The sequence below is a fragment of the Ascoidea rubescens genome (genome assembly GCF_001661345.1).
Source record: "Ascoidea rubescens DSM 1968 unplaced genomic scaffold ASCRUscaffold_1, whole genome shotgun sequence".
NCBI classification, from domain to species: domain Eukaryota; kingdom Fungi; phylum Ascomycota; class Saccharomycetes; order Ascoideales; family Ascoideaceae; genus Ascoidea; species Ascoidea rubescens.
In genome coordinates, this window is record NW_017962913.1 from 2,046,957 (window position 1) to 2,072,910 (window position 25,954).

Sequence of the window (25,954 nt, forward strand, 5' to 3'; positions counted from 1 at the left end):
AACGTGTGTTAGAGATCACTCCATAAAACATTGAAGTAAAGTAGCTCGTTGCAATGAAATGAGTAGCACGAATCAGGACAATTTTATATATAGTTAGTTGGCTGGATGACAGAGCGACACGGAAGCAGACTGGGACTGATACAAAGAAACTTAGTGTGCTTATCAAAGAAACCATCAATTACTTTTTCATCGCCGGAGTTGGGCCTGAGCCGATTTGTTCAATGGGCTAGAACAGCTTTAAGGTGCCACAAGAAGCACCTCGCTTTGGGAAAGAATGCAGGAGGTAGGAAGGCAATGATTGATTTGCGGGTATTGCCTCACAGGCGCTGTACCATGGCTTCAAATTCCAAGTACTTCCATTGAAACGAAATCATGTTCGAGTAAGATAAGTGGGTGGTTTTCAAATCCTGCCAACTGCGATGCACCAGAGGAGTCATTTTATATCTTCAACCAAGTTGAAGGGGCCAGCTGCTCTGCCATCGGCATCCAGATCAATAGTGGTCAGCATGTCCGTATGCGCTCTCGTTTGACCTGCATGAGACATCATCCTGAACAGCGTCATTCGCAACAATCATGGACTTCTATGAAAATGAACACCAAACAAAGCCCACTAGATGACAAATCAATGAGTAATCATTCGAAATATCATTGCAGAACATTCAAGATATGTCCGTATTCAATAGTCACTTGAAATGCAGAGCGCCTCATCCAATAATAGTCTAACCGTAGACGAAATTGTATTAGCACATTCGTCAAAAGAGAAACGTGATAGTTTTGTATCACATTCACCAACAAATTAAATAGTCATTAATAATAGGATAGAACCGAAACGACGTAAAGAACAAAGCTAGATCCATCATAATGATATAGTTGAATCATATCAATAAGATGATTTCTCTCACAAGCATTAACGGCCCTACATATCATATACGCGTCAAACGATTGACCGCAGGTCATTGCAAAATGAAACTATCGTTGCACATCCTATTAAACGAATTTACCAAATTGAAATAGGATTATCGAAATGCGGATATTGAAATACTGTTACTGAGATACGGTTATTGAAATAAAGCTATTGAAATACGGTTGAAGTCACCTTGATTAGTTGAATGTGTAGCAAGCATGATAGCAGAATTGCTTTCCCGACTGACAATAGGCTGTCATCACTGGTGAGAATGAATTTAATTGCCAGCAGTAGAACCACCGCTTCTAGGTTGGCTGTAGTGAGTGATACGCATTACTCCTGCAGGTCAGCGAGATCACCGAGGCTCGTTTTATTTAGGTCCAAGTGACTTGCGCTTTATTGGCAAAAAACATTTATCTGCTAAGACATTTTTGATGTCGAATAAGACAGGCCTAACAATTGTTGTAGAATCGAACGTACTGAAATGAGTTAGCCTCATTGTAATGATGAGTTTTGCATATGGCCTAAAATATTTTCCACCTTTTTTGAACGCCGAAGATGCATGTTGATTGCTGCACCAAATTATCGACAAACTAACTTTCCTGTTGTTTTTGAAGTCCCATCAGCCTGAGGTACTTCTGCTTGAAGACACCTTAGAAGCTACTTCTTCAGCAACATTAACCGCAAGACGTCGAGCCTGCTTAGCTGCAACGTCTTTCACTTTGAACGCTCACCGAAAAAACAATTTGGCCTTCTTGGCCACTACATCTGCTGCCCCGGCAACACTAAGATGATCCGTCCATATCATTGCATGTGGACGTGGTTGTTCTTTAAGAAATCTTACACACATTGAACGGCTGATGAATCGTTAATCTATATGATTGAAGAAGATTCAATAGTTTGTTCCACCATCAACCAGCAAATTGAATGAGTCAATTCTGTATGTTTGTGTCTTTTATTCATTCACAAGATATTCATCATTAAAAAATTCATTAGGTTGTTTTTTACAATTCACGGCCGATGACAGCCTGAAGGAATGTCGTGGTCACATCAAAATTATTTGCGTTGAAAAACTTTGTTGCTTGAACAGCCTGGAGAACTGCGAATGATGAATAAGTGGTTACAGCCTAAATCCTTGACTGTAATCAAAATATTTAACTGAAAAAAGTTTCCAATATAAAGGCAGGCCATTGCAATATCTTCTGCAAATCTAGAAATCATGATAAACACAGATCGACGGCATCGTGGTCATTTGCCGGTGGGAGGATCAACAAACACGTTTGTATTGCTTTCATGCTGTACTCAAAGCACTGATTGACAAAAAACTTTGCAGAGTGACTGTACAGGTTTTAGTAACCCACTGGCTCGAGCGATAAAACCAGCGGCCAAGCTCTTTAGAGCAGATCTGTCATCATTGGGGGTTTTTTAATAATGTAAGTGTTTTTGGCTCGTATGCAATGCCATTATAACTTTGTTCATGAACCATTTTGGTAGCAGCAAGTGGGTACATATCAAGTGGAACACCAGTGTGTGCACCTCCAATTTCGTTATTATTTTCGGCGGATCTAAGAAAGTCACTTAAATAGAAGTGGACGACTTGACACCAACAGCAACTTCATCGATGTAACTGATGAAGTGATTTAATGATTTTGGACCTTTCCATTGATATATCATTTGGAGCATTCACAGATGTCCAATTATAGGATTTTGATCAGCTGAAAACCTTTGCGCAATATCCGCAGGAACAACATATGGAACATGTACGGCAGAGCCAACTGCTTATCTCACTACGAGGACAGATTGATCAATATAACGAAGTTTGTAGTAATCAATCGGTCAGGCCAATTTGACAGACTCGAACAGCCTTGAGGTCCGCTGACCATGCAGGCCGCTATTCCCAATCGGTAGCATTCAAAATCGAAAAGGGGATGTTATTACCAAATGCGGATTGCCAGATTGGGTTCGGATTCAGGGCAAAAGCAGCTGATGGGATCCATCTGACCGCAGAAGCACTTGATTATTATCTATACAATGAAAATGTAGTGGTCGTGCGCACGGCGCCAAGATTGTAGAGTTGTAATTCAACAAACACAGTCTTCGCAGCACTCATTCAGGGAACAGATGAAGAGGAACAGTAATATTGGTCTGGATTGTGGTGGCAATCTTCCTGAGCTTTCAAGCACAACGTTCAGCAACGCCATCTAAATGAGGCCCTGGAACAATGCGTAACCATCGTAGATTCCTTCACTTTGAGAACTGCTATTGTTGAGCATTGATGCAGACACACTATAAAGCCGAACTTCTTGAGCGGTGGTAGCCATTAAGCGCTGAAAATATTCAAAGAGTATTAAAAGTTGGTAGCAACTAATTATCGCGTACCAAGCACTGCAGCAACAGCGTATCAGGAGTGAACATCATCATTTGAGTCGAAGAAACGGTCTTCATGAGCAGCAACAACAGGCACTGGCCCAATAACATCAACAAAACAATCCTTAAAACTGCAGTGGGGTATGCTCTAGAGGACTTATTGACGAATCAGGTGGTGTTCCCTTCTTGACAACGGCAATATTTCGAAACACTGCTAGCGGAAATACCTTCTGATTCTTCTAATATCTTTTGGATGAGTGTTCCTTTCATGCCAAAATTTGCTCCTGCTATCTGTTCTAATTGACGGGACAGCAGATGCGACAAAACAACTTTCAAATATCTGTGAACCCGCTGTTTTACCAGAGAAACAACTAATCGTCTAAAACCACTTTTCACCTAATCAAAATAGAACGAGTTTATATGTACGAGAAGAGTCTTAAATCAGATATGCTCTAACGGCAGAAGGAATAATCAATTTTTGACGGTGCACCTTTGGGGAGAGCTACAACTGTAATATCATCAACATCATCAAAGCCCACACCAATGTCAGCAATCTGACAGGAATGAGTTTTATGTTGCAGAACCGTTTATCGTTCAGACTAATATAATGAAGATCATTTGAATGAGAGTCTATGACCTTGGAGCTGACCATCAGTTTGCCAGATAGTTTAAAACGTTAAGCAAAGAACGGCTGACCAACATTGGTAACATCAACAACTGCTACTGCGGCCGATGATTCGGCCGCAACAGCTTTTCTAGCAGAAGCTGCGCGTGCGACAATGCGCCCACAATACATCAAGCTCGTTTGGGTCAAAATTAATCCACCTCATTTTAATTATTTTGCGCTTTTGATTTGGTTTTCAGCAATGAAGACTGCAGCTGCTGAACCTGCTCTAATGAAAATGCATCAATGCAATGTTGATTGGCTAACATATCAGCGTGAGTGGGACAAACCAAGTGAAGACCGCAAATTCAGTAGCAGCACCTTCACCGTAGAGGCTGTTCATTGCCACGCACCTTAGAAAAGGACGGCAATTCGATCATTTTTGCAGGCCTTCTTATTATTGCGATAGAAGTTTTTAAAATATTGTTTTTCTTCCTTCTTATCAATTGATGCGTGTAGCTCCTCAACTGAACTGAAGACCGTAGTCATTCCAATAGCACATTGAACCTCAATTGTAATATAAGCGTTGCTCAAAATAGCCTTTTTTTGAAACGCATCCCACTCATTATTTCGCACTTCTTTTATGCAGGAGGCATCTTTGGGGTAGAAACGTAGGTTTGGGAAGTGGATTCGAATCTAACCTCAAGTTTGACTGAATTAAAATCATCAGCGACGATAACCCTCATCTTTATTGAAGCATGGCCCAACGCATCAAACTGAGCAGCGTGGCAAAGTAAATACCAAAAGAAAAATAATTATGTTAACGGGATCTGTTGGGTTCATTCATTCTTCCCTGCAAGAATTTAGATTCTGATTCAAAACTACATATTGCTAATCAAAATTAATACATGAAGATAGTAATATATATTGGAAAGTTGAACGAAATGAAGGCTTCCTGCTTCTTAATAGGCAAAAGAAGTTGGATTTTGTTCCTCAAAAGAGCAGGCCAGTTACAGATTCCGCGGATCAATGTGTTGTCATCCGTAAGGCTCACAATGCGCTGCGAGCATCAAGTTCGCAAAAAACACTCAATGTGTCCTTTTCACAACGTTGAATGTAACATCATTTAGCAGTCTTCGGATAGCCTTTTACTTGTGGAGCTGAGATCCGCCGAAACTGATGATCTTCCATTCAATGAAAAAATCTAAAAGTCATTAACTTTTCAAAGCCTACTACAAATCTCAAAGACGCCCGCGGCCGTTATTATTTTTGCTGGTGATAAGTTTATCTTTGGTCAACCTCTTTGCAGTATTGTACTTGACTCTGATGCAAGCAAATCGATATTAAAGCAATTTTAAGGAAAAATGCATCTCCAATGCGCGAGTAAAACGCAGCAGCATATATGCAAAGGACAATGTGAGTACCATTCTTATGAAATATATTTTTTGATCTTTTGATTAAGCAATGGCATCTTCAGCAAATTAACTCCAATCCATTTGATCAAATTGCGAGCGTGATTACTAATTGATTATAGAATACTTCATTCAACCCAATTATTTAGCAATTCTATTTTTGCAACTGATGTTCCGATTTATTCTAAATACATGGATTAGAACTATTTTCTATTTCATAAATTTCACCGTCCACTTTTTGAAAAAAAACTTATTATTATTAAGCCGCTAATTTTTCTTATCTGTATATTCCATTTCCCATTTTAATATTGCGGCACTCTACTGTCGCATTGGAACATTGTCAATCAGTTAAGACTATGCAATTATGAACTTTTCTGATCTCGTAACACAAAAAGTTCTTTTTTCTATATCCCTTACAATCGATCATCGCTTTTTATGCTCTGGATACTGTACATTTCACATTCCTAAGAAATTCCTAGATTGCCTTTATTAATTACCGACGGTACGAATCACAGAGTCAATTTTCTATTTATCTAAGTATTTTATAATTATGGATAAGCTGTACAGATAAATCAATGATTGAAATTGCAACTGAAAGAGATTATCAATTAATCAATATTTGAAAATGGAGATCTTTCAAAATCATTTTCTTCATGAATTATGAATAATAATAATGACACGTTTGATACGTATTGTTGAATCATTATGCTGAGTTAAGAGATCACCGTTCTATACACCATTCGTTGTTCACCGTGATTCAAAAAGATAGGGAGTATTAGAATGATCATATTTTGAATGAACTACGCCAAAAGTAGAACTTGATCCATCTTCGAAAACTATTTGAAGTCGTCACTCACTGAATAAATTTATTTGGCTCACACTTTCGAACGACGGTTGGGAATCTAAAATGGTTGCCGGAAATAACGAATCATTCACAGATAAGAGATCTATCATTTGATATCTAAAGTTACCTCTCTGAGAATCACTGGTTAGGATAACTGATTCCGAAGGTCCTCTGACTATCTCATTCATTTGAAATTGGTTTCAATTCTTAACAATCTCAAGAATTGAGCCGGATGTCTTTTGTTCTGTAGAATCAAATTTCTCACTAACTAAGCCATTGCGATCAAGAGATTTTGCCACATATTCATCATCTCACTTAGAAAGACCTGTGTTAAATACAATAATTTCCAAGGGTGGCCAGCAAATCAAAAGCTGATAAATCTATGCTTGAATCGTACCTCATTTAAATCAATATTTGAAGATAGAATCCGATTCGACGATGGTTAACTTTGGTCATATGACTGAGAATAACAGAATTTTGATTCATTTTGATTTCAATTTTGAAGTATTAGACCGACGCATCTTGTATAGCAACTTTCGATTTGGAAGATTGATTGATTCATTCTTCAGCAATCGCAGCAAAATTTTTTGAAGTTGAATTCACGTTAGTAGCTGAAACAGATCCCATTAATGCAATCCTCCCTCTGTCAGCCCAACTTTTGATGAGTAGGACAGCCCAGTTCTAAAAAACGGCCAATCAACAGCAGTACCAAGGTTACGAATTCTGCTTCTATAAAGTGACATCATGAAATGGTTCAAATCGTTGTGACTGATGTCATATTCGCTGCAATTTAAACGTTCAGCAATTGATAACCTGGTGATCGGTTAAAAGTTTGGATTCCGTGATGTAGACTCGTTCACAATCAGCATATTAATTTTCAATAATTGCCTCTCCACTCACGGCCATGGGGGTTCCAGTCTTTTATTGATGGTTATATCTTTTTAATTTTTAATAGAATTACTCCTCATTAAATAAACAAACGATATATTTTGGCGTATCGCTGTGAAATAATTGCCTCAAACAATAAGCTGTCTAAAAGTGAGCAAAAGAATATTTGGATTAAGAAATGTTATTCGAAGCCTGAAAGGAATTAAACAATGGATGTTTTTTGGTTTTAACTTCATACAATTTCTAAATTGAATAGCTTAAGCTGTTGTAAAACTAAATTAGATTTGAAAAAATCCATTGCTTCTTCTACAATTCAATAATAATCCGATGTACAAGTAGATGTCCATTACGATGAATAAATCAAATAAATGTCAAACGAATAATGGGAAACGTTTAGAGTGCAAACCCATTATGTTAAGTCATGGATAACTGAAGTTGATGAAATAGAATTTGGGGTGAGATTCACCATTGCAATAAACATCATAAATAATTTCAAAAAAAAAAATTGTAATACTATTGTCATTAATCTTCACGCCGATCCGTGAGTCACCAGTAATTTGCGTTTTGCAATTTCATTTTCCTGTGAGATAGTCTAAGAGCTTCAAAAATAAGAAAAGGAATTACCATGGCCGACAGCTGTAGATCTCAGCATTGTCGTGTAGAAACAGAGAATAATGTGATTATTCACTTTCCATTGAAATTGCCGTCAGCCGCTTTTGGCTTACGTCTTGCAGTCATTCTTTGGTTTTTGGGTTCCGCAGCAATTAATCTAAAGCATATTTTTTTGTCACAATGTGCGTCCGCTGTACACCCGGAATTGTTGATCAGATTGTTCGGTGAGTCATTGCAGAAAGCTGCTAACTAATTTGTATCAAAATTTTTGAACGGGTACTCCTTTAGAGGGTACACACAGTGAAATCAGTTAATAAGTTCAGTTCGCAATCTATCAACGACTTTTGGGGCCCCGATAATTACACACCATTGAGGTCTGTCTCTCTAAGGTCACATCACTTTTGTGTTGCTGATCTGTTGCAACTCTGATTCACATCAGAAGTTACGACAAGCGTAATTAATAATGAAAAGCCAAATGACCTACTTTGTAAAATTTATGTACAGCAGTGTTCGCAAAACATTTTCCTTTTGTAGAACATCGAAATTAGTATGGAACGATGATGAATTCAGTGATTGAGAACATTACGCCGCTGATTTGTAAACGTGTTCATTCTTTTGGATTATGTAAAGATTCTTGGACAGAGAAGCGGCTCTGCCTACGCCGTTAGAGACGTTTCCTGCTTGTTTGTGGTTTGCGAGATGAGTAAAAATCAGTAAAATGTGTTCTACCCATATATCATTTCAGCGGATGTTGGTTCTGTCTGTTGAGTTCATGTAAGTTTATTATCTTTGGCCATTCGCCGTTTGGGGACTCAAAAGAAGAAATCAAATAGGCAGTAGCAAATCCAGCAATTCGTAGACGTGATACTAGCCAAAACCATTGCAAATTAAATCCACAAACGGAGCCCCAGGACAAAGAAACAACTAGGGCCGGAGAATTCTTCAATCCTAAAAAAACGGAAATGGTAAGGCCGGAAGATAATTGCTCTTTGACTACTCGTGATTGACTCGTAGAATGAATTGCCTAATACAAATAGGTGAGTTCCATTGGTTATTGTGAAACCCAGGTTGACCAAGATAAACAAGGTAGAGCCTTCACCCGTCCAATATGTGATGTGGACAAACTGGTTTGCACCCCATTGGTTTGAACTAACTTTTTGCAGATTCTGAAATCCTAGGCAAGTCCTTTATAGATATATGCGCACACACTGGTGAAGACAGATATCATATCAACTAATTGGCATCTGCACGCATTCTTTCAATTGGAGTGATTCCTGTTGTGGCTGAGGAAGTAAGCCAATCAACTTGTCAATCAGCGGTTGGAACACTGACACATTGTCCTAGAATTCTGTTGGTCATTCGTCGTTCCGATGAAGGTTATCATCTGTATGATAAAACTGAATCCATGAAATCTGAAACAAGTAGTACGGTGGCAATAGAAAGACTCGCCGCTGAAACATTTACTAAAGTTAACGAAATTGATTCAAGAGAATCCTGTAGTGCAGCCAATAATTGTAAACGTGTAAACCTCACTTTGTTGAGCAAACCCCAAAGTCATGCGTATGTTGTCGATTAATCAATTATCTTTGTGTCTGATGATAGTGCGCTTATGGAACATCTTCATGGACCAGTATCCATGATGTGACAGTCCTGATTACCGTCTGGATGCTCAGCAAAAATAGATCTGACATTAGCTTTGAAACAAAAGTGATCGGTGATGGACCAAGATTAAAATAAATGGCTTCTGACTGATTGTGGTTAAATGAATATCATATTACCACGGTATGATCTGTCATTCAAAAACAAGACACTGCTACGTGGTTCCCGTTTCTGTACACAGTCTTAGTGGCCCTACATCTTCTGATTTCAAGAGCCAAAGGCTAAATCATTATTTAGAAGATTGTTGGAATTTGACGATGATTGAGAAATCCTGCTTAAATGTTTGCAGTTGATGTCGCTCACAGTAACCAAACTTTTGGACTATCATTGATGCCCCATGCCATACCGCTAATTCCACATTTGAATTTGAAACAATGTAATTCGCGGACGCCACCATGGGGAGTAAAGCAATAAAAAACGGTTGTTGAGAAAAATCTGCTCCTAACTGCAGCAGAAGCAACTCTATGTGACAAGTCAATTCAGGCCTGTGGAGCGCTTTTTCGGTTGTCTAGTGAATGATAAAGGTTTTGGGTTTGGGATTCAAAGGCAGACACTTTGGTGCGCGTTACAAATTCAACGCATCTTCTTCCTCGAAAGTCAAAAGATATATGAACGTTAATCAATTAATAGCTGTTGAAAAGCGGATTACTCTCTTATCTGGTTTGGATACGTTAATTGTGACCGGGGATATGTTTTCGGAAGTAGGATATTAGTTCTTTGGTCTATGAGTCAGGCACATAAAATGGAAGTTCGGTTGATCTGAAAGATGAAGTCCTGAGTTCCCTTCCTTGATGGTAAAGGAAAAGACATTTGACTAACTGCGACAAACGAACAAACCGTGTTCCTACTCAGGAGTTCAATTGAAAAGGTGGAGACGCCGCAAAACACATGAATTATTGTGGGAAGTATTGTACGCACCCATTCATAGCCGTCCTGCCAATCAACAAAAGATCAATGAATAATTAATCAAATTGTATATTATTAACTGATTGATAAATGTTGCGTGTCAGTTTGATTGAGTGAGCTCCAATGGTACTGTAGATCATACAATTATTAAGGAGCTTCCACCACAGGGGTTCAAATAGGCTGTCAGCCATTTGATCAGTGGATTATTGATGGATGTGTTTTGTTGCGTACTTCTCTTGTGATTTTTCTGATTGCTAAATTATGGATGAACAGTTGGCAATTCTTCAAAAACTTGCCAATGTGTGTGTCGCACACACTGGGCTTTATCTAACTTAACCAAGTATAGCGGTCCACAGTGAAATTGTTCTTCCTTTGATTCTCTCAAATGCTTATATTGGTGGTCAATGCAGTCAGTAAATTGTTTTGGTCGGTATCAACTATATGATCGGTATGCAGGGGATTCGATTTCTCAGTTGTATCAATTATCAACTGCGCGCGTTTTCGTTTTATAATTAAGTAAATTTCCAATATTCACGCTTAGAATTGGTGGTCAAACGAGAATGAACCCATTCTGACCAGCAGGGCTTTGACTAAATGAACAATTAACGACTTTGTAGCACAGCGAAGAGAACGCTCCTTTTTTCATTGAATGATACTTTAGCAGCGACATGCCGCTCGAAAAAGTACCCCATATTTGCAATAGGACCAAGTTATTTTAACATCACTTGAATTCATAGAAAAGGGCGGCAATGCATTTTCCACTTTTACACTGGGTAAAAAATCAATCATTTGAGACGGAACATGGCTCTGGCTGTTCAAAGTCACCGGTCGACGCATACTGGTTGCGACGGTCTGTCCCAATAATCATCCAGGTTAGTCAGTTTGCTGAACGGCAAGTAGCTTAGAGTTGAGCGGCGGTTGTTCGCCTTCTGCATTTTTACATTTGCCAATTTGTAATCTGATGGTGATCACGGCTTGTGGCAATCTGTGATCCCTTCGTTTTGAGCAAATTGAGAGTCCCGACACTTCCCACGGTTTTCATGAGTGTGTGATTACATGAGTATATACCGTGGTGTACATGAGAATCAACATGTCAGACATAGTCAAAATGGGCTACTCGCTTCATAGATTACTTGAATTGATGGTACAGCCCGTTGAGTCTTCACCCATCAACACCATGAGGACCCCACTCAACTCTTCATTGAGATCCACAACCACCCACTAAATGATCGAAGGATTCATCAAGAATTGTTGTAATTCTGGCAGAACAAACAAAACTATTTTGAAATATTCCGTTGAGTTGGCCCCGCTGCTTCCATTAATACTGGTTGCAGAAGTGCAATGCAGAGATTCGTGTATTACCCCATTGATGAATGTTCATTCGTAAAGCACGGGCTTTTAAGTGGTCCTAACAGGTGGTGGTATTCTTTGTCCGTACAAAATTTTGGAAAGGTATTCAATGCAGACACATTTTCCAATATTAAACACATTCAGGTGTTATGATCTCTGTGAGCTGGTATTTGAGAATGAAAGACAGGCTGTTTACATGCCCTGCCGCGGTTTCTCCCATGAAACCCCATTGAGAGGAGCAACTATGGTTCCATCATTCAAAGACTCCAAAGCGATAATTAATGTTTGGAAGATATATTCGAATTAGAATGTCGGAGATGAAGCCATTCATTGTGGAAGCAAAGAAATATTAAATGTTTACTATGTAATAAAAATCACTCAAATTAACTGGTACAAATAATTTGTGAGTATGAAAAATAAAATCTGACAAGTTAGTAATACATATTTCTGACAAGATTGTTGGATAATTTACAGGAAATCACTGAGGTACTAACAATAGCTTATATTTTAATGGAGGTAATGAGCGAGGCGGAACAATAGTCAATTAACTTATATAATCAAATCTTTGAGTAAGTTATGCTCAGGAACCCATAGTTGATAAATTCCATATTTGCTGCAATACCTTTTGTAATTGTTGCGGCAAAGGAGAACGCAGTGTCTAGTGATTTTCAAAGTGAAGACATCAATGTTAGGAATGCATCCATTCGCCGTAATAACCAGCATTGCTCAAAAATTGATACGTGATGTGATACCGCATTGGATAATAGTGCGGTTTGAATCTGTGCCAATGTATTGATATCTGGATTAGGATCAGATTCGCTATAACGGGTTTAGTTAACGACATCTGCATTGATTCACATGTCCACCAAGCAACAGAAGACTCCACTTTCAAATGGAAAAAGCAGGATTTTGATCCTTTGAAAATTATATCGTGAACCTGATTGCTGCTCTTCAATCCCCATTGCCAATACAATTTATATTGTTCTTTCAAACTCAGCCGTGATTGCAGCTGAAGATTCCGCAGTGAATCTTTTACAGTAAAACGTCCTCAGAACACGTTGAGCGCAACACCAGTCGATTGGTCATGGGGAACCGTGTCGCTACTACTCGATCCATCAAATAAGGGAACATCATTGAAAGGTGAAATTGCAGCGATCATCAAGACCAACTTAGCGATCTGGAAATTGATGACTGCCCTTGCTGAAATACTGGCACCTCTGTTTCAAACAATAATATGAACTTGTTAATCGTCGCCGTTGGAAGCAGCAAATAAAATAATTGGATTATGAGCAGTCGCCCGTTCTCCTGATATGGGTGATTGCAGTCATAACGAAGCCCAATTTCTTTTGCACACCAGGAAGTTTCACAAGCCGAAGGGCGATTAACGCTGCTTTCGGTTTTTTGAACAAACAACATTTAGCTGATGTGCCAAGGCAGACATCCACTTTGGATGTCTCTTATTTGACCCAAGTCTTTTGTCCTGAGGATCGGCAATGGGACCCGCCTCACCATGAGTTGGTCGGCGGATCATTTTTAATTTTTAGCTTTTAGTCCACTCATCCACCTTAAAATCTTTCAAAAAATTTGATGCAACAGTATTTAAACAAAGACTTGATTGTTCGGTTGCTGAAATCATAGAAAATCGACGAAGCAACGGACTTTACTTTTTGGGGTTTGGCCTTCTTTCAGAAGTGCCCGAGCGTAGACTGTTGGTCGGAGCGCTTATCATAGCGGTTGCTATTCTATCAGAATAAGCTCCACCAAACAAATTTGTGGGCTCTGCAAAACCAACTTGTTATAGCCTTTCTACTGGTGGATGCGTTTCAGCTGAGTATGAATAGGGGCTCTTAAATAGATCGTGATCCAGTGAAGGGTGTGTGGAAATGGGAAAAAGAAATGTTAATAGTAAACAACAAGCTGCTATTACTATATCCAATGCAATTCATTTTGGGGAGTGAGAACTGCATCATCCAAGTACAGAAATCAATTTCACTCTTTATGATTCGGACGCCAACATTTTCAAGGACTACAATGGTGATGCAGTTGGAGCAATTTGTACTCTATCTAGGTTTGGGCAGCTCTGATGCTGAGAAAATCCTTACTCCATTTCCTTTCTCAAAGAACTTCTTGCACGGACTCAAATTTGCGGGACAATCCTTTGAGTAAAATCAAATCGGTTACTACCTCTGGGCAGACAGGGCATTTGCATTTTTGTAAGAACGCCTTGGGAACCCCAAAAGGGTCTTAGAACAACTCTATGATTGGCACTTGGAAATAGACTAGTGTAGTTAGTCTTCGGCAGTTCCACTCCAACCGCGGGATCATCAATTGGTAGCAAATACATCGGCTGCCGCTCATATTCTGCATAACCCTATGCTGGATTACTCCATGTTAGCACTATGGTTAGATGTTGCATGCCACTTGATTTTGTAGTTCACTTGGCTTTATATTGACTCGGGTATATCTCAACAACTTTTGTTCAACCCGTCGTTGGTCCAGCGACTTATCTTCTGATTGAGGTCAACCTGCTGCAGTTGGCGCTCCGCAGGTGTAGTCCAATCTGCTGCAATGGTATTACTTCTTATTGGTTGTCCTTTCTAATTAGTTGAATTAAAGTTTCCTAGAAGTTCAATAACTCAGATTCTCGGCTGCTCGAATCAAAACACTTTGCTTCCTCATCATGAATGATTGAGATTCTTAGAATTGATCGTAGCCGGCCATAGAGCAGTTTCAGCATTGGATAGGTGAGCCGGTCATTCATTAAACGATTCGAATATGACTAATAATTGGATTGGGGTGTAAATCGATGCTCGTGAAACAGTGAATAATGATATAAAAAAAATTTATTGGAGTTCTGCTGGAAGTGGCTCAAAGCATAATACGTCTCACCTAAATAATCCACGGAAAATCTTGACATGAAGACCGCATAACAAGTTACACCTCCTCTTGATCTTTCTATTTTTGAAAATATTGAAACAATTCCCGTTGTTGCTGCTAGTGAAACTTGTCTGTTTTCCCCATTTTAGAAGAGATGGTCAGCGATGTTGTCCTCACCCACTGATTGCTACAAAAGCGTGGGCCGTTGACAGGTCGTGAAATTAGCTTAATTGCTCTCAGCCATTGTCTGCTAAGGAACGGTTCCCGCAACTGTAGAATTGATCCATCGGAGTCTGTCACCGGTCTGCTCCCGGGTAGGTTAGTGATTAATCCCAGCCACCTATGGGAAGGCTGGCGATCACTACAGCAATCCTCCTCATTACATACTTTCCGACGTAACATATAAACTTGGATTCGACTTAGCAACCTTGGAACAAATCAGTAATCCCTCCCTGCAAAGAATTTGCGACATTCATGGTTGGTGCTAAAGTTACTTTTCGGCCCTCGAGGTTCAATTTGAATTTTGTTCAGTTTCGACAGTTGGTTCAAACATAGATGAAACTAGGTATTACGGTTGATGATGAAGTTGAATTAAAAGCAAATAAAGTTGGCTCACAATCCATTTACACTACGTTCGTTACTGGCGGATATGGCCTTTGCGTTGTGCATAAAAAAGCTCAATTATCAGTGCTACGGCAGTGAACTATCAGTTAACTTGAACAAGGATTAGCTTCCTACGATTTTGAGCAGCTATTATCATGAATAAGTAAATTACTTCATTAAATAGAACAACCAATTAACTAACGAAGCGGATCACAATAAGTCAAGAAATGACTTCTGCTCAATATTTACCAGCAGTAGAATGCTGATCAAGCTGCTAAATGTTTTGCGCTACTGCCTGTTTGCACTCCATTTACACTGAATGAGTGTCCACCATATTTAGTAACTTTCACATTATTCGTTTTTTAGATCCAACGAATTGGGGTTTGCGGATGCAGATAAAGGATTCCCTGGTCACTCCACGTGGATGGACCTACCACTTTGAACTACAAACCATTGAGAAAGTCAAAATAGTAACGAGTCCCAACTAACGAAGTTTGGCAAGTGATTGTTGCGGGAGGCGTCAACTTTTGATGGATTGTCTGATGGAGCCGCTCGAACGGTTGAAGGGTTTTGTCATGGTGCACCTTGTGTTGACGAGCCGATGCTACATTGCAGGTGCTTGTTACTGCAAAGCTGATGTTGAAGTCGAACCGGCTTTGCTTTTAACCTGGAAGTTTCAACGTATTTGAGGAAGAACGAATGAATCAGCGACCTACGTTAACTGTTAAGTTCAATTAGAACTGTTTGAGACTCACGCAATCTATCACCGGATTGATATTCATTCAATTGAGCGGAACGCTATTTGAAGTAACATCCATCTCAACCTGGCATCATCAAAGGACGGCTTTTAGGTTGCGTTTGGGTCAATCAAAATGGGATCTCTGATGCCCTATATATGAGAGCCGCGTTTCCATCCAGTCATGAATATTATGATCTGATCGCTGGTCTGGTAGGTCAAAAAGTGGTTCCAGCAGCATTTAACTTTGCTGATGCGCCGCCGGCTGTTTCTACTATGACAAACAGTTGACCTGCAGCTTTTGGTTCTTCGAACGAGGCGGAATCGATCAAAACAGCAAAGTTCCAAGGTTTGGCCGCTGCTGCTAGTTCACTCATGAGTCTCTCAATGGTGAATAGCGACCAAGTGTACCAGCAGATTGTGCAAAAAATTTGCCAGTGTTATTCACGCTGCTCAATATGTTGCTTCCCAATGCCCTATGGATGTTGTCGCTGATGACAGCAGTCGCTAATTTGCGGTCTTTTTTAATGACCACTGATAATATGTTGTAATTCCTCCGTCTGAATGAACAACGTTAGCAGTTGTCACTTGGGCATATTTCATTACTTTCTATCACTGTTTGTTGGCGTTAAAAGTTCATTGAGCTCGATGGGATACAGATGGTTTTTCCACACGGTTTGAAGATTATTCACAAAATGCCAAAACCAAGAATGACAAGGCAATTGCTCTAGGTTCAATAGGAACGGGGTGGATAGTTGACTAGGAACCCAATCAGGACAAAGAGCAACAGCTTGTCGAATGAAAGAATGATTGGGATTGCTTGTTATATGAGGCTATGATCTCCCAATTGCTATCGACTGATGTGATTCTCAATGGTCGGACACGATTGTACGAAGGATTTTACATCTTATTTGCCGGACAAACGCAAATACTGCTACACAAAAGGAGTTGGCATGCGGTGCTTAAGCACCAATTCGCAAAACTAATTGCAAACCATGTTAGCCGATTGCAGTCTTGGATGTTTACTTGTTGGGTAGGTGATATTTTAGGACGACTACTGTGTGTTGCTCCGCCGCATCAGCCGTATGCATTGCAGATCATCACGTCGTCTTTACCAAAGCAGTTTAAAGTGTAAACAGGGACTACTGGCCGCATTTAAAGGAAGCATTGATTTTGCAGTTGTCCTGGGAGCTTTTGCCGGATAGCATATGCGGAGTGAGCACAATCAACAAGTTGCAGAGGCAAATATGAATCAACAACAAAGTGCTTGAAATACTTTTGGCAAAGCGGTTCAAAGATGTGATCACAGGAGAAAGCCAACGAGAGTATTAACAGTTTTCTTTTCTTTCGATAAGACAGGCCGCAGCAACTGCACAACCATAGCAATTAATTATACTTCTGCGATTACATTCTCCGCAGTTTAAAAAAAGTTGGCGAGACTCAAACATCTGCTGTATCCGCAATCGAGTAAGTTGCAGAGCATAAAACTGCTCACCAACGCAATCCTGATATTGTTCCAATGGCTTTCAAAAAAAATACACATGATGCAATTGATGCAGTAATAACAGAGCCACTGCAAAATATTTTGCCGCCGCTTTATTGCTGCCAGCACGTCTAATCAAAGTTTTCTCATAGGAATACACAGTGTTCTTCGCCAATTTTGGTTCAAGGAGGAGAAAAATAGATCTTCACCTGACTGCCAATGTTCGACCTGAAGTAGAATCGATTACCTGTCAAAAATGCTTTGGAATCCAGTCTTCTACAAGTAGTACCTAAAAATATGCCAGACCTGTTGCTGAACAGCCATCGCAGATTGAAATAATCTAACTCACTAAATGATATAGATTGTAGTTATTAAAAGAAGTGTGGAAGTGATCCACGCTGTCGCCGCATTTACCAAACTCAAAGTTAATTAAATCAATGTCACAACCCCATTTTATTACGGTGGTGCCGACTGTACTTTGCGCCAAACAACGTTGTGGAAAAGTTGATGCTCAGTAGTCTTTGACCGCTGCCGAGTCAGTCATGCTAACTCATTGAGTTATGTGTTGTGGCTTTTGTTGAGACAAGAAATTCACGAGGGGTCAGCTTTCGCTTGTCCCTGACAGCGGCTCAGCCGTAGATGGAGCCTTTGGTGTTTGATGAATTAGAACCACTCAACGACGCGATCCTACGTACAGGATCCAATAGATAGCGAATCATCAAATGGAACGATCTGATTGATGAAACGTTTTATGCATCTTGAAAGGACATAACTGCTGCCTGTTATGATCGGAGAATTTGTTGCAGCTCGTGCTGCTAGTGATAACGAACAAATTACTGCACTTAAGCAACCATATACGGCCTGATGGCCGCCCTGTTAAGATGGGTCGGACACATGTGAAGACAACATCAATGATAATATTTTGAATCAGCATTGTACGTGAACTGGATAGCGCTCAGCAAGTTGTTGAAGATGCAAACATTGAGCGATCAATGGCTGATTCGTTGCATATTGATGAAGACGGTTCATTGAATAATATTTTTTGGCTGTGGGGATGGAATCCCTTAACCGAGGTCCCGCATGCGAGATTCATCTACTCAGCGCAGCAAAGAACTTGAGTCTTTAATCCTTAAATCCGTTATCGGTTGCAAACAAAACAGCTGTTTCACTTGAGCTGGTGCAGCACACCCATAATAATTAAGCTGGAAATACGTTTGATGGGAAAGTAATGGTTGTTTTTATCTTTCTTGTCACCAAAAATCACATGACATTTAATTGAATGTAGTACGGGTTGATTGTCTTTGCGATTTCAAAAGCTGACTACATTTTACCCGACATGGCGGCCAAAAACGGTGTCTTGCTGATGCTGGTTTCGATATATCTTGGTGGGGATGGGCGGAACTCCATTCGTACTTTGATGACAAATCCGCCACCAACGTATTCAGCTTTCCCACCATTTTCGAAAACACCAAAGCTATTTCATATAAATCTCATTTATGGAAGAACAATCGATATTCCCATTTCGCCGTTCTTGGATCGAATTAATGAGAATTGAAGATTAAACACCAAGTGAGTGTGTTTCTGTACCTTACAATAGATATGCTACAGAAGTACCGTAATATGTCAATCGTTGATGGTTGTGGCCCTGCACCTTATTTATTGTTGGCGTTTCTCAATAATATTGGTTGTTTGATGTTGTTTTCAATTTGGCTAGTGAGTTGCAATAGATCTAGTTTGTCAGCTGCTCAGTCTTTATTTGTTGAATAGCTTCAATTTTCGCTGTTCGGCTGATTCATTATTTTTATTCACAAATACTTACACGGCTGTTACGATATCCCTGCATTCAAATTCAACTTGTATGGAATGTTAATTGGTTATTCATTTATGATGTTTTCTTCTTCATTGCAACCGAATATCAATTATCAATTCTTCGAAGATGTTGAGAAGATCGGCAGTTCAGCAAGACCCCAATAGGCAAGCCAAACAACTGGCTTGATATACTTCTTACTGCTCAAAGCAATAAGTTTTACAATCTTTCTTTGATTGAAAAGAGAGGACATCCGTCGGATTGGGACCCACCTGGCGAAGCATTAAAACTGATCATTTTTGTGGGTTATAATGTTTCTGGTATTGAAGGCGGTATTTGGGAGTTGAGTGGAGACATCTGCACGCTTCCGGGAATCTCTAGATTGAATGCCTCAAACACTCATCTCCTTCGTCACTAGCAACCCAAATGTGAAAGTTGAGCACTTTTCAATATGTTCCACTCTTTTTCAGATCGTTGGAGCAATGGTTAATGCAATATGAAGTGCGGGACAGAAGCCACCGGTTGTCCACAATTGTTTCCTTGGTGTGTAACTTCGGTTACGACCAAAATGCGGCCGCAATTGCTCTGGAATGCGTATAAAGGGCAGGCGGTGTTATCTACGATGTTTTAATTTATCTACCTCTTGAGGTTTATATTTCACAATCGATTTGCAACAAGAGCAGCTGACAGACTTCATGCTGTGGGACTTCGAAATGAGGTTATGCGGAAACTCTTCAACCGATGTTGACGAACAGAACAAATCAGAGCAGAGTAGTCAGCTTCTGAGCAGGTTTTTCAAAGAGAAATCAGTGAATGCTGCCTAACTTCATTCGTCTTTGAGTAGAAAGAGACTATTTCACTCTAATGCTCGAACTGACGTGCGTAAGCAACTTGGCATCGATGATTTCAGTACATTATGCTGATTCACACCATGCCTAGAGTACTGCGGACTTCTTCGCATGCACTATTCAATCAAATTAATTAATTTGCCGCGACGTTGAACATCATTTCAAGTGGGCACCTTGCATGACTCTTGAAAATGTGATTGGAACCAAGTTGAGTGCTGCCGGTCTGCTCGGTAATTTTGTTTGGGAGCGGCGAGTGTAGAAACGTCTGCAAATCGTTGGGACCACGAACAGGCCGCGTCTTCGTTAGTATTTCGTTTCGCCACTTATAAAAGCAAATAACCTTCAACAGTAAAACTTTTAGTGCGATTTGGGGAGAAGTCAATAACGACTGCATTGCCTTTGCTGCTGTTGGTGCAATCGGCTGACGTCAGCCAACAGCGTACAGGTTTTCCTAATCCACGGCGATCCACAACGGAGAAAAAAAATATATGATCGAAAAACGTGGAAGACAAGGCACAATGTTATATAGCGAACTGGGTTTAGGCAGAACGCGTCACAGGAAATGACCGATGACAGACACGGAGAGACCTAATGTGAACATTCGGGAGCCTTACAGCAATCCTGATTAACTGAGTAACCAGTCCTCAATTGACTTGGTAATAGTAGTCCATCATTCTAAGGTGCAGCCCCTCTACCGATCTCATTTCACGAAAAGTTGAGGCAGCGCAATACACGGTGTCTACGGATTCACTCACGGGCGCGGTTCGTTGGATACAAGTCCTAAGCACGGCTGCCTATCAAAATCATTTGGAGGTGAGATCACTTCGAGTATTTGAAACTATTTCAATTGCTGTAAACTTTGATAGGTCGTCTATCCTTCCTTGCTATGTTTATTGCTCAGTTCTTTCACTTTGAGGTTGTAGAACGTTACCTAGAGAGCACGTTGTTTTGTTGCTCACCACATAATTCTCTGACTGACTTTTCGGGTTACAACGATGGACAAGAAAATATCAATTGACCCCAAACAAAGAGAGGAGATTGTCGCATCTCTATAGTGATGAAAATAGTGTTCAAGCTTGGCGACGATACTCAACTTAATGAAATACACGATGGTTTTTCAAGTAACGCTCACCGTCCACTACACCACGAAAACCTCCAGTTGTGATATTCTTTGAAAGATCGTCGAATGCGTTTGATGATATAGCCTCAAAAATGATTCTAAACCTTTTGAACCAAATTACTGGACTGAATGTTTCAGCATATTCAATTCCATCAAGATAGTGAGAACCATGACCAACACCTCCAGCTTTGGCACAATCAGCAGTGGGTGCTGATGTGAATGTACACACCGTTGGTCTGCGTTCAAGACTTCTACCAGCATCAAGATTAATCAGCAGAACAGTACGCTGCCCCAGCCTTGCCTGAATTTTTGATTAACAAACAACGTTGCATATTAGGTGGGCTAAATTTGGTTTAACAGTGGTAGCGGCCATAAGGGCAGCAGCCAAATATTTCTGAGGAGAGCTATCTTTAACTCAATCGCTGGATCCGTTTGCAAATCTTTTAAGCACTTCTCCACATCTATGCAACTCTTGCTGCAGAACTCATTTGGCTCAACCAAGTTGGTCTTTCTATGATAGAGCACCGGTGCTGGTATCGCAACTGAAGTATTATCGAATAACGATGGAACAAATTCGATTGCATCCCATTGAATGTCACTAACACCATTTATCTTGTCATTAATTCAGGTGATGACAGTAAACTAATCATCCTAATTGAAGTTGTATATCAAGGGGTGAAGTGATTCCATTGCAGCTGTGTTGAGATTGCCATTGCTCGTCGAGGACTCTTTTTGCCTAATATGAACAGCAGCGCTGGGAGTAGCTCCTTCGGCAGATAAAATTCATGGATTAGTGCCAGCAACTGCTGAATCCGTATTATGAAATTTTCTTTGATCTGAACGACCGAAGGAACAAAATCCATCAATATTTTTATATTGATTGTACAATTTGCAAGGTGCTTCACTCAGGTCGTAGCAAACAAAAACAGAGAGCACTGGCATCATCGTCATTGGTTGGCCGATTTGTTTGCAAGTCATCGGGAGAGCAGCACGTCTATTCACTATACGCAAAGGTGCTGATGATCTTCCATCAAATAATGAAACTGGTGTAGCAAACCGAGCGCCTTGCATAGTATGAGTCAAATTCTTCAAGAACACTGCACGCATCTCAGCCTCGAGCAGCAAGTACTGTGAAAATTTTGCATTAATTAACGTTCTCTTGGGTTTTGTCACTATTGGACATTTCTGACTTTCAGGAACCGCTCTCAAATGAGACTCGTAAAGAACCAACAGTTCTTGTTTGATTCTCTTTGACTAAGTGAATTCGTTGAACTGCTAGGATGCAAACTTGTGATCAGACCTGGCGGTATCAACAATTCTATCTAATAGTGGTTGAGTGAATTCACTACAATATTCTAACCACGGAACAGCCTATGAACATGTGTCCAATAGAGCCACAAAGGCAAATCTTGACAAATTTTCTACAACGAAGTGAGAATACTGATTTTAATCTCTAGCAGCAACTGGCATTAAACCAGCAATATCATTATTCAGACCAACAAGAGCAGCGGCACCTAGTCTTATAGAAGACGTATCTATATCGTTGGTTGTTTCTCCCTTGAGAAAATGCTCATATTATAAAATCTTTGCAGCAGTAATGCCAATTATTTTGGAGAGTTTTCCGGCAGCCATCTCTCCTGCAAGAGCAGATCCATCAGGCTTATTTTGAATATTTAGCGCAACAGCAGATGAGACAACCACACTTTCATATTATTCTTTGGATGCTCCCATAGAGCTGATGAACTATTTTAATAGGAGCATTAATCTATGAATGAAACCAACACCCCTCTATTTGTAGGTGCCCAGATTGAACTTTCATTTGCACCATCACAAGCCTAAAATCATTCTCTAATCATCAACCATTTAAGGGGATGACAGTCCCAACACATTTGACAAGGTCGATGGTGTCAACAATGCCAGCAATATGACCTGAGTCAAAAGCAAAATCACTGAACTAGCCTCCTCCTTCTTAAATGGGTTAAAAGGCACCAGACTCAAAATTGAACAACTTCGAACATTGCATGGGTTGGTAGTTACAGCACACGACATAGCAAGCCGCCACTGAGGAGGTTGAGACAACCATAACAGCTACATCGGAAGAACCATTGGCTCCGGCTGACGAACCAGCATGAACAGGTTAAGCTGCCAAACAGAGGAAGCAAAATGTCGCATGTTGGGACAACGATAGCGTCTCATTCAATCCCGTGTGGGCGTGTTCATCCGATACTTTCTAACGGAGAACCACGTTCCTCAGCCTGATCCATGAGTAAATGCATGATCAGCAAAATGAGGGCAAAACTCTTTGAATCAGTAAGTATAGTTTTGTGGTGGTCTTTAGATTGTGCAAGAATCAATCCAGCCAACGCGGGGTGCAAAGCAGAAGCAGCTTTAAAAATAAGGGCAACTTGATGCGCGTTGTAGACGTTGGGATTATTGAAATATGACTCAATAACAAACTCATTGTAATTCAAAATGTTTATTAATGTACTTTAGGTATTCCCGGAACCTAGTTGCAAGGACATAACAATGGCAGCCATAGCTTCAAGAAGAACATGAAGCTTCTCCACTTGAAGCAGTGCTTCACGGCCATAACACGGATTGAAAGGAATTTCAATGCGGCAGAAACAATACCGGCGCTATCTATCGTATGGCAAATGGAATCCAAAAAACCTTTAACTTTTTCTAAATAAACAACGTCAGCAGGAATAACTCTTTCTTTTATAACTGCTTGAACAAACGGACCTAAAAAGGCAGCTTTCAGAAACAAGAACGAAGCGCAAATAGTAATGTCTGCAGCATTCATCAAGTTCTCTAAAAGTGCTGCGATCATTCGCTATTGGGCCGAAAGCCAGTTGAACCATATTAATGATAAACTACGAGGTCAAAAGGAATGTGAGAAAAAGAATAAGGAGCAGAACGCCAGCCTCTTTTATAATGATATTGCTCTTATCACAGAGCGCCACTGGAGCAAACAGGTGACTGAGCCCAATGATTAAAATGTACATATTTAGACGCTCTGAACACTGAGTTTGTGTTTTTAATAGTACCTCTTGTATAATTTGCAAGCGATTTAGGTTCTACATTAATGACTTGAAGATGCTACTCCCGGAGTTTTTTGTTCCAGCAAACTTGTCCTCATCAGACTCAGCACCTGCGTTGCCATCAGTAACTTGATCATTTTCATCAGTGAAAGAAGCTGATTTGGTTGTATTCAATACATTTTCATTGTCAACATCTTTCTCTTCATCTTCTAAGTTGATGTCTTTTAATGACCATCCTCGTTGGAATCTCATTGTTGATTAGTCATCTAAGCAGTTCCGGTTGTGTAATCTTAGTCATTGAAAGCCGTGGAAAGAATCCCCTCAAAGCGCCAACAGGAACAGGATGCAAAGCCAACAATAAATGAAATTGCGAAATTAGCCGCAACAAATGAAAATCATTCAATGGAAATTTGCTATCATGAAAGCAACTAGAAACACTGCCATCCACAACGCTATCATAAGGATTGAACGCTCGGTAGGTTTCACTACTTAAGTGAAAGCCAACAAGAGCGCAGACGACACTTTTCGCAGCTATCTTTGATTATTTGAATTGTCTGGGGATCAGGGCCGGAGTAGCACAACAGCAACCATCCATCAATAGAATACATCCAGTTCCTCCATTTAATAATGCGAACGGAGTGGGAAATAGTGCGCCTCGGTTGATGGGATTTAGAGTCATCCAAATCTCTGAACGCGACAGTCTTTCACTCCACAAAACCCCAGGAACGCTGGATTCTACTTACCTTGTCTTGGCCTTTTGCTTGATTGAGCTTGCCAAACGTTCTGTGAGCACACTTTAATGAGAGTCAAAAAAAAAAATGAATTTGGAATTTGATTCCTTTATATTGACAAAGATTTTGAACAGCTTGAATTCTATGAAGTTATGCGATTTAACAGTGGGAAGTGTTTTATCAAATAATGGATATCAAATTTCGTAAAATGGCTCAAATCAACAAATGCTAAAGAATGTCTAGCAAATACAGCAACAGCTGAGTATCTCAAACAAACATCATCAATCTTCGGAAGAATCCGAGCATCACCAACAGCAACACCATCAATTCGTCCAACAATATTAACATAAACCAACTTGGGAGCTGGGTTGGCCTGTCTTGTTGATAACTGCATAATAATTTAGGTCGCTTTTCTTTTGTCAAAAATCCGACATTTTCAACTGGCAGCAAATCTATACTATACATTTTGGATAATTCTGTTGCACCAACCGCTGCTTGATTATCTTTTGAGCGATGGGGAGTGCGAAGGAATTAATGTAACAGGCGGTGAGGCAGGGAAAAATTCATATGATTCTGATATTGCTCTGCAACCATATAAAGTGCCATCAATAGGAACACAATATTCTTTGAAAGAAAACTAGGGGCATCAATTTTTAGCGGCGTGAATTCAAATTTAATTTGGACCATCGGGAGCGCAAAGATCAACTTGTAATGATCCGCCATTCTGACTAATCAAAGATCGAAATCCGTTCAGAACACCGTTAGTGTAACCAACGCAAAAGGTACCGCTTCAAAAGGAAGTTGAGTTGCTCAACCAATCATTGATGGCTGAGATAACTTAGAAAGCACTAATATGAAAATAAAACAGATAGCGGTTGAAAGTCAAGTTACCTGTTTCATTATTGATGAATGCAGACACCGACTGATGAACATTGAAAGCATTTTGAACAAGATTCTGCAACAGAACCATCGGCTGCAGCAAATGTTTTAACAAAGACTAGCAGAGCAACTAAACGCTCAGCAGCAAAGGTTTCATATTGTGACAGCCACTATCGGTCAATTTTTTGTTGTCAGCATTTTGAATGAATCATTAACATCACTTACTACCGCTGCGGAATCTATGCTATCAGCAAATGCATCACCTCCCAGACGAGTAACAAAA

General features: G+C 40.0%; 2 protein-coding genes across 2 annotated transcripts; one reads left to right on the plus strand and one right to left on the minus strand.

Annotated features, from left to right (window-relative positions):
• Nucleotides 1-3,347: 3,347 nt before the first annotated feature.
• Nucleotides 3,348-9,207, plus strand: ASCRUDRAFT_5944 (uncharacterized protein; the record flags this gene model as incomplete). The annotated part of the gene is made up of 2 exons (XM_020191237.1): nt 3,348-3,412; nt 8,976-9,207. 2 exons carry the CDS (start codon nt 3,348-3,350, stop codon nt 9,205-9,207), a joined length of 297 nt encoding a protein of 98 aa, XP_020050371.1.
• A 9,690-nt stretch (nt 9,208-18,897) lies between these two features.
• ASCRUDRAFT_5945 (uncharacterized protein) lies at nt 18,898-24,313 on the minus strand (the record flags this gene model as incomplete). Its single annotated transcript, XM_020191238.1, has 2 exons — nt 18,898-18,955; nt 24,150-24,313. 2 exons carry the CDS (start codon nt 24,311-24,313, stop codon nt 18,898-18,900), a joined length of 222 nt encoding a protein of 73 aa, XP_020050372.1.
• Nucleotides 24,314-25,954: the final 1,641 nt, after the last annotated feature.